The sequence below is a fragment of the Montipora capricornis genome, chromosome 1 (assembly GCF_036669925.1).
Source record: "Montipora capricornis isolate CH-2021 chromosome 1, ASM3666992v2, whole genome shotgun sequence".
Classification (NCBI taxonomy): domain Eukaryota; kingdom Metazoa; phylum Cnidaria; class Anthozoa; order Scleractinia; family Acroporidae; genus Montipora; species Montipora capricornis.
The window spans coordinates 16,643,373-16,653,372 of NC_090883.1; the positions used below are offsets into that span (position 1 = coordinate 16,643,373).

At 41.0% G+C, this 10,000-nt stretch overlaps 1 protein-coding gene across 1 annotated transcript in view; it reads right to left on the reverse strand.

Annotated features, from left to right (window-relative positions):
- Window positions 1-10,000, reverse strand: part of LOC138014332 (lactadherin-like) — an 18,881-nt gene that overhangs the window by 7,150 nt on the left and 1,731 nt on the right. The window contains exons 2-3 of the mRNA XM_068861422.1: window positions 4,419-4,490; window positions 1-136 (exon numbers count right to left, since the gene is read on the reverse strand). The exon at window positions 1-136 is cut by the window's left edge and continues 205 nt beyond it. Coding sequence (XP_068717523.1) covers window positions 1-136; window positions 4,419-4,485 — 203 coding nt within the window. The 5' untranslated portion in view covers window positions 4,486-4,490. The remainder of the gene's footprint in view (window positions 137-4,418; window positions 4,491-10,000) is intronic.

Below are 10,000 nucleotides of genomic sequence, written 5' to 3' on the forward strand. Positions count from 1 at the left end.
GCTCCTGACTTGCTTGTGGTTTCTTTATAATTCAGTCTTCCTTGACTGGGGCCATGGTTGCTATCCCATCGTGAAGAGGCTCCAATTTGCAAGTCTGAGATTAGACCACTTTCCATGCCCAGATTAAAATCACACTCTAGAAAGGAAAACAAACATGCATGATTTTAGCTCAGATTTACAGGAAAGCCACGAGATTTTACGTGAAAGTCATTTATGTTGATGACCCATAAACCTAGCCTCCCATGCAGTCGTTTTTAGTGGAGTCGCATTTCACCTCCTCATAAAAACAATGGCTTGGGAAGCCACCATTTAAACTTTATTCTGGAAGCAAACGAATGAACAGACAAAGGACGAAGAATACGAGGGGGGTAGTAATAATGCCCTTGTGGATGTACTGAGAGACGTGTGATCACCCGAGGAATCTATAATTAGAATTTTTTTTCATTGAACGAAATGATATATATGAAATGGACCATATATTAACCTGACTCCGGTTATGACATCAAGTGAAGCTATAACCTGCGATCATGACCTCCCTTCCTACTTATCATTTTGGGGAAGGAGGGCATGATACATTTCCTGTACGGATCGCATGTGAAAAAGCCGAAAAATTGGCCTTTTTGCCTGATTGGCCGAGAAACAATAGAGCTCTTGGAGCCTCGCTCCGATTGGTTACAGAAATGCAAATCAACCTTAAGTAAAATCGGTTAACATCTAATCATATTATGGTCGCCGAGAAGGATTTGAACAGGAATGATGTTTGGATCTGTTTACAGCTGCTGTTGTTAAAGGACGAGCAGGGAGAATGCAACCGAAGCATGGTTTGTCTGAAAGAAGACATTGTAGTTGTATTTCCTACGGGATTTACAGTCCCGAACTTCTAGAAAAAATGCATCGTTCCACTTCCACCAACTCGAAAGTGTTGTAGTGGTGGTAAATCCTTTGGAATGTATTCGGAAGCAACAAGTCGTGAATCCAAAAAGAGCCGAATAGAACTTAGTGCTGCCACAATCGCGGAATCAGCCGAGCTTGACAGAGAAATTCGGCATTGTTTACGGAAGCGTTGAACAATGGTTTAGTGAAATTCTTTGTTCCTTTGTGGTTTAATTAAACATAAAAACCGCACCAAATGTCAAGTGGGATTTGCAGAAATACTAGTAGCTTTGATTGTATGGATAAAGTCTGACTTCGCAGACATTCCAGCTAGAGTTCTATTTTGTTTTCGTCGTTTTCCCTTGAATCGCAACGTGCAGGTAATTTCCGGTGAAATCTGATTGGCTCACATTTATAGCATGACACAGTATGACACAAGACAACAACACTTTTGACAGGTGGGCGGCAGAATAGACCCTTCCACGGTTTTTTACCGCCATCTTGTCTGGGGGGCAAACACGGCTAAATTTTACGGGAAATGGCCGTTTTCACACTAAAGCCGGAACGGTGTTCATTTTAGACAGATAATCCGTCTATTTTTATTTGTCCGATTATCCGTCTATATAGACGGAGTTTGAGAACGCGGAACATCCGTCAAAGACGGATGACTCGTCATGAATTCACATCAGGACGGATAAAGTCATCTTATTTTGACCTAAAAAGCTTGGAACTAGAAAGATCACGTTGAGTTCTGGGAAGGAAAACATTTGATCAGAAACGGAATCGAGGATGAACTGAAATGTCTCACGTGTTACCCTCATTCTTTTCTTAAACTGTGCCTCATTCTAGTGTTGGTAGCTATGATCCCACCAACGATGGTTTCTTTCTTTGTCAGGTTCCTTTAGATTCCTAATAGACGGTCCAAGCAACACGCCACTAACTGCATAAAAGAGGAAGTGTTTGCTCTGAAGTGTTTCCGAAGTTTTAATTCGCGAAGCTTTCCGATAGAGCGTTAAAATAGTCTTCAAATTTTCTTTTTCTCCTGGTTGGCATAAGAAAGTGGAAGTACGCCATAGCTGCCATCAAGAGAAAATGAGGGGACAGAGAGGGAGGCTCAAGGCGTTGGCCGGGATATGTTATGTCCACGAAAGTTATTTTTAGACGAGCGGAAGTCTTTGTTCTAGAGGAAGTCTGTCTTCTGAGACGTCCGCATGCAGTCTTGCCTCGCTCTCAGGTTCTTAGTGAAAAGAGAAAATGATGGCGCGCGTGGAAGGCTGATGAATATGTATTTTCTTTCAAACATCGGACCGAGGTTGGCCTGCATGCGGACGTCTCGGAAGACTTCCGCTCGTCTAAAAATAACTTTCGTGGACATGACATATCCCAAGGGCTGGACCGGGAGCCTCCTTCTCTGTCCCCTCATTTTCTCTTGCTGCCATATTGAGTACTGTAGAATTGTAACCGCTCCTGCGAAAAAACCCTTGTTGTCTTGACCGACTTTGAACCGCTGCAGCGTCGCTAAAAAGAGACATTTCCAACTTTTATTGATATCATTCATTCAGCAGAAAATAAGGCCATTAAGGATGTTATGACGTCCGTAAATTCGAATAATAAATCTTCTCATGTTGCTTCTAATTTCGCGGCAGTTTGCCGTGATCATTTTAGAAGGGTTTGTATGGAATCTTAAAAATTCGTTTATGGTCGTTGCGCTTCAGCGGTTCAAATCCCATACATTTACTGTAAATTTAGCCGTGTCTGCCCCCAACCAAGATGGCGCCAAAAACCGTGGAAGGGTCTATTGTATCAGGCGTACCTTCTCACGTCCTAAAGAAAAGTACGCCTGATCGCAGGTTAGTGAAGCTATGATCCTCGCAGTTATGAACACAATCTTTAGCAATTGCGTAGAGAACCCTGAAACTTTCAGGACTTTAACGGGGTTTGAACCCGTGACCTCGCGATGCCGGAACATTTGAACATACATACATACATACATACATAATTGACCACTCCTCATAGGGGCTTTTCAGGACCAATGAAACACAACGAAACGACGGAACAGAACAACCACAATTGTTAAGAATCCCAGCCACAAACCAGTTGGCTATTTACAAGTGCAGCTGGGAAGTTGAACCAGGGACAACCAGAATCAAATTCATCGAGTGGTCATAGCGGGTCTTGAACCCGGAATCTCCGGTTCTCAAGGCAAGCGCCCTGACCACTGGGCCACACTGCCTCCTCAAGACGGCCACAAATGATGAACCCACAAATGACCAGCTCCCAACCTAACTGGCTTCATAGCTCAGTTGTTTAGAGCATCGCGAGGTCACGGGTTCAAACCCCGTTGAAGTCCTGAATTTTCCAGGCTTCTCTATGCAATGGCTAAAACTTGTGTACATAACTGCGAAGATCATAGCTTCACTTAATTTTTTTTCATATAAGCCAAGTAGTCCAAACAGGATGTATAGTTGTTGATGAAGAGCAAAAGAATAGCCTGCTGAATAGCTAAATCACGACTCTGGGGATCCTACTTAATCGACCCGCAAAACAAGATTATATAGATCGGAAAGCATAGAAAGTAATGTTGTCGTGGAGAAAGGACGTAATCATCGCGAACGGAAATGAAGCGATATCATTACAATGGAAAGGAAAGGAAAGGAAAGGAACTTTATTTAAGTATCTGGCCATTCTAGCGCTGGAGCGCTAATTGGGGACACTGTAAACTGACATGAACAATGAAAGTAAATCAAGTCAAATGTCGGTTTTTGAGGAGAGGGGAAAGCGGAGTGCCCGGAGAAAACCTCTCGGTGCAGAGTAGAGAACCAAAAAACTCAACCCACATATGCCGCCGAGTCCGGGAATCGAACCCTAATTCGTAAATTTGATTAGCGTCATTAAACCCCTTTGTGGAACTCAAAGAGGACAATTTGGCTTTCCACTCGCCCTGCCTTGAGTTTAATTTCCATTAAAATGTCTTGACGTAACAAGGGGGACCCTGGTACCCCCTAAACAGGATTACGAATGAAAAGGAAAATAATAACAACAATAGAGCGAGTTTCAATCGAGTGTCGTACAACCAAAGCCAAAGCAATTACTTTGGCCGATCAAAAATAACGGAGACAATCCAGTAAACCAATCAAAACTCGAAGTAATCACACGCAGCCGACACAAAGCGCGGGAAAATGTGCACGCGCGAGCCACAACTGGTTTTGATTTCACTTCTGATTGGTTGAAAAAGTGCCGCGAGAACTTTCAACCAGTCACTGAGTGAAGTAATGCAAAACAAAGAAATTCGCTAATTACTTTCGACACTCAACTGCAAATCGCTCTAACACCAACTGACAAATTAGTCAGAGTTAATTGACATTTAACCAAGTTATAACAAGTTTGCCTTCTATCTCGTTACAGCCTTACTGTCAACACTGAAACACAGTATTAGTCTAGAGAGTTTTTTTAAAAGAGAAATCTGTATTCCTTAGTCTCAGCAGAGCATTTAATTTTAAACATACGAATCCCTATATTTCGGCGTCATGATTTCTTACACTTACCAGCGCTTGAGTACTCTGGGATTGCAACAAGAATGGATAGTAGAGACAGCACTTTTAACAACATCATTTTTGCTGTAGAATAAAGAGAAATGCCAACACATGTTACATTGATTTAACATTTTTGTTGTTCACAAGTTTACTTCGTTTTGTTCATTCTTAAGTTAACACACTGAGTTAACTCTTGAGAAGAAAATCAAAAATTCCGATGTGACCTTAATTTTCTTATTGTACCTGTTGGGTTTTTGGAGCTTTTGTGAGGCTTAATTCGATCGCATATTAATTTATTCGTTTCTTTTTTTTCCTTTGTTAGGAAATTGCACCTAATGAAAAAAGCTCTGGCTACTGCTTTACGTTTTTCTCTTTTTTGTCGCGAAGAGACGAAGTCTGGACAATAACATGGACACTTAAAGAAAACAGGCCTGATTATTTTCACAGTTTTCTTGCGATTTTCATATTCATTATGACTAAACTAAACACTAGAGTGCGTCGAGATGTTTGGGATCAAAACTTTGTATTCATTCTTTTTTCTCTTGAACCCGCCTAGAACATTTCTGCCGAGCTACCATCGAGCACAAAGCATTTTGTAATATTTAAGCACCAAATTAATAAAGTTGTCGTTGTTGATAGATTCAGAGCAGTGTGCCGGAATGCTCGAGCACTTTCACTAGGTACTAGCAAACAGCTCTGAGAAGCAAGGTCGACCAGGGTATTACTCATTTGTGGAATAGGAGACCTTTGAACAGTAGAACTTGCAGAACCTACCAAAATTGATTTATTTGTAAGATCGTAACAGCATTTCGCTATAACGAGACACTGTGAACAGCAGAAACTAATTGCAAATGGGGGAAAGCAAAGTCTCCGAATAGGGATCTAAAAAGCAAATTTTATTGACGACGATTCCTTCTCAGAGTTGCAATAGGAATATTGTTTACGTACAAACAACAACTTTATTATATCTTCACAATTGAAATTGATGATTTCTACTACTTGCAATAAATTCTGATGAATACTTGCATATAGCGTAAGCTAGTTGAGGCGAGAAGTGTAGGCGGGAGAACAAAAGAAGAGTGAAATAAAACAGTCAGTAATACTTTAAGAGATAATCGAATAACATGAAGCCTTGGATGTAGGAAATGCATCATGTGTACGGTAGTGCACGTTTTTGAAGCAGCAATAACTTAATTATAACTAGGGGTTCCACACTGGAAGTGACGCGGCGCAGCTCCATGTAGAGAAAGATGGTGGGCATGAGACATGAAGATATCACATGGTGATGGAGATGGTTGGGAAAATATAGTAAATTAATGTCGCAAGAAATAACAAAGTTTGAAGTGTAATTATTTTGTATTTTTTATTTAAGCATTGAGTTTTATCTTGACGCATGCGTTTTTAAAACTTCTCACTTGCTTTTTTTTGGAAGGCATTAGTTTCTAACAGACGCAAACTCGCAAGAGTAATATTAACTTGAACGATTTATTTGTACTTACACTTGACATGACAAGCTACCGGGTAACTCATCTTTTTAAGTAAAATGCTTCCCTTCGAACGCTTCTCTTTGCATCAATGATTACAAATATATAACGCTCCCGTCAAACAAGAGATTATGAGCAATCGCAGATTCAAGTCTGTCAAACAAATTCCCCAATCGCAGACTTTGTACGCAGTGCTGCCTGGGAACTGCTAACAAACAAATAACCTGAATTCAAGATATCAGGGCAGAAATAGGAGGCTACCCTGTGCGGGCAGCAATAAGATGGGCTGTTGTGGCCTGGCCCCAAGCAGTCAACCCATATGCCAAATAGGGAACATGTATGAGGGACTAATATTATACTTCGCTAAGTACAGAAAGAAAGCAGTTAATCGAGCTATCACCCAAACAATTTTACTAATCTTCACTTGATGATATATTGGTGCTGTTTGATATGTTCTTTATCAAGCAAGTGTTATGTTGTCATGTTATAACTAATGAATCCGTGTTAATTGACTCCATGGAACTATACAGCGCTAAAAAGCTGTATTCAAATAATTCTTTTTTTCCGTTCCTAGGGTTAGGTTTAACCCTTTGATTACTATCTGGCAAAATACGTCCAGCTTTATCCACGGTCCCATCTACCCCTTGTGACGTCATCACTTTTAACGGTCAGGAACAGCTTTGTCCACTAACTTGTGCAGGGACAAGAGATCTCTCAAATTATACCAGAATGAGCACAATTCAGTCAAGGAAACTGGAGAAACGGCCAAAAAAACCAACATTGACCTGAAAATCTCCATGAAAAGCTTGCTCCATTACCCACCTGCCTTTCTGAGCACCTAATTCTAAGATGATGAAAGGTTTCTCAGAAACTCTTCCCACCAAAATAAAGCCTACCAAATGCCCAGCAAGTTGAAAAAAACAAAAAGCGAAAAGAGAGGGAAGGAGAGAAAGCGAAAAGTGAAAGTAGAAAGTGTTATGCTACTGTCGAAATTTTGCTTTCTGCGTATGCCCGAACTTTGCAAGCGCTTATTTTGCACCTGGCTGAAAAGACCGCGGAGTGTACAACCTGGAAACGGGTTTGTAGGGAGATTTAGCTCTTAAACAGCACGACAGTGACCAAAAAACCCCTCAACTAGCTTCAAAACGTGTTTTCGGCCAAATCTCTAGTAGCCAAAGGGTTAATTTCTTAAGTGTAAGTTACGTTAAGAAACTACGTTAGACAAGTGTAATAAAGTTTACTTCTGTGGAACAATACGAAGATGAACGAAGATGACTGAGACATCTGCGGTAAGTCGTGGTAAATCCGGCTTTTGGAAGAATGGAGGCAGTATGTTGAGAGATTAGAAATCAGTGTACTTCGAAGTTAACAATGTTGCTGATTTACAACGCATTCCGTGTATACTTACTTTGATGGGAAGCCAAATGTATGCGTTATTGCGGTCCATTTCAGTGCCAAGGAATTCGAAAGAGCTACGTTTCACCGTAATTGTCAATACGCTAATGAAAAAAACCGCTGAGAGATTCAAATTCCATAAGCGGAGGAAGAAGAGACGGAATCTATTTGACAGTACCTGGTCAAGTTACGGAGGTTAGCGGAGACTTGCGAATTCTGGGAATATCGCGAGGAATCTATTCCTGATCGTTTCGAGTGTGGTTTGAAAGTGCGCTCGAAGAAAGCTGCCATCGAAAGCCACGTTAACCTTGCAGTTCTCGATTGGGAAAGCTTGTTCAGCTGAATTAACGGAAAAGGAAATCGCTGTGGTACATGGTGAGCCTTTTGTAAACAAAGTGGGTGGAAGTTCTCCTAAATGTCATCGGAAAGCGCATTATTATGGATGCAACCAGTTGGGTTACATTGTAAAGAAGTGTCCCGCGGAGAGGAAAGAGAGGGGTATTCGTAAACCTGCTGTGTTTAACACAGCAGGTTTACGAATAATGTATGTATGTATTGGCAGCGAAACCTTTGCTGAAAACTGATGTGAAATGGGCGCAGTTTTTCAGGCACGAAATTCCTGTCGTTGGAGAGGCCAAGGTCCAAGTGTCTTATGGCAGTCAACAAGCTTGCCTTCCTATAATTGCAACCGCAACCGATGGTCCAGTATTAATGAGTTGAAATTGGCTATCCATTCTTAAATTGGACTGGAAGCAAATTAAGCAAGTCTCCCAAGAGTCGGCGATAATTTGGAGAGGTTGTTCTCTTAATATGTATCGTTCTTCGACGGAGACTGGGGACCATTAAAGGAGTCAGCTCACTTGAAGCTTAAGGACAACGCTACTTCTCAGTTTTTCAAACCGAGATCAGTTCCTTTTGCATTGAAAAAGAAGATGGCCGAGGAAATTAGAAGGTTGGAGTCGACCAGTGCGCCAGAAATAGTAGATTTTTCTGATTGGGCCGCGCCTATCGCTTCGGTCTTAAAGCCAGACGGAACTGTAAGAATTTGTGGGGATTTCATATTCCCATTAACCAATCTTTGGAGGTTCCTGTGTAACCCATGCCAACGGCGGAAGAGTTGTTTACTCACCTTGAGTGGTGGCGAAAAGTTTACCAAGCTGGACTTATCGTCTGCGTACCAGCAAGTGTTGTTGGACGACCATCAACACGCATCTCGGATTGTTCCGATACACCGCCTTACCTTTTGGAGTGTCTGTCAGCCCATCCATTTTTCAGCAAACCGTGGATACTATCTTAAATGGGCTCAAAGGAGTTAGTGACATACTATATGACCTGAGTGTTACTGGTGCAAATGACACGCAGCATCTGCGCAATCTAGAGGAGACACTTCAGAAGTCAAACAGTGAGGGTGTGAAGTTGAAGAGGTCAAAGTGTACGTTGATGAAGCCCTCGGTGAAATATTTTGCATTTGTTGCCCTCTTACCCCTCCCTGAAAATGGACCTGGAACCCAAGCGGGAAAAGAGAGAGAGTCCTGTATTACTTGCAAGCGCATTCTCGGAATGAGCCAATCATATTGCATTAGACACCAGGGTAGATATGTAAATGTAGGCAACATGGAAAACTCCGACAAAAAATCGTATATAAAAATTACTGTGTGATTTTCGGTGTCAGGAAAGTAACATCGATATTAATGTTTGCAATGACTGCAAAAATTCTCGTGCGCTCATTGACTAATTTTTATTGTCAATAAGCGGACAGACACATAATTTATGCGATAATGACGCGATATTGCTCGCGTCAGATTGAAGTTTCTCACATTTTTGTCTCGCTTTCTTCTCTTGCTTTGATTTAATTTTTACCCCTCTGCCTTTTTGTTATTGTAAAAAACAAATTGATCATGATGTCAGTTTTTCATGCGTCTGTCCTGTTATTGACAATGAATTTCGTCATAACATTGTCAAAGTAGTCTGCGGATCCTTTGGGCTAACCCTAATCCTAACCCTGAAGGTTTTACAGTGTTTAGATAATTTTGTGCAATAGATAACCACTAAATGACAAAATACATCAAGTATCTACCAGGATAGCACAGTTTTGACTACCGACTGCACTGCGGGCGCGGGTTCCGTATGCAAGGTGATAATCTATGTTTGACAGTGCATATTTATGCATAAATTGGGAACATTTCCGTTATCGACACAAACTGATATGTAAAGAAACAAATAGTCCAGGTTGTGATTCAATTTGGTTAAACTTTTTTATCTAGCTTTATCAGGAATAATTCTCAGTTTTTCTGTCATGCAATCGTCTTTCAGTTTTTCCGATGTAAAAATCATTGTAGTCCCAACCGGCAGCTCTATATACAACATTAGCCATTTGGCCACAGTTAAGTCTCTCCTTGTAAGGAAAGAAAGAATTAATGGGACGAGTGCTTTGAAAAAAAAAGAGTTTATTACTCTACTCAAATTACTCTAAAAATTACTCTAAATTAATCTTACTTCCATTGTAACACACAGTGAGCCTCGTCAACATGATACGATATTATTTTGCAATTTCAGCAGCTGCTCTCGCACGGATTCTTCATGAAGAATGTCGGGAAAGCAATTAAAACAAAATTTGATATTTTTCTGCGCCAACATCATGCAGCTGTTCAGTTGGGTTTCAAGCACGAAATACCATAGTTTCGTATGTTATCCATCTGATCTTCAACGATAGGG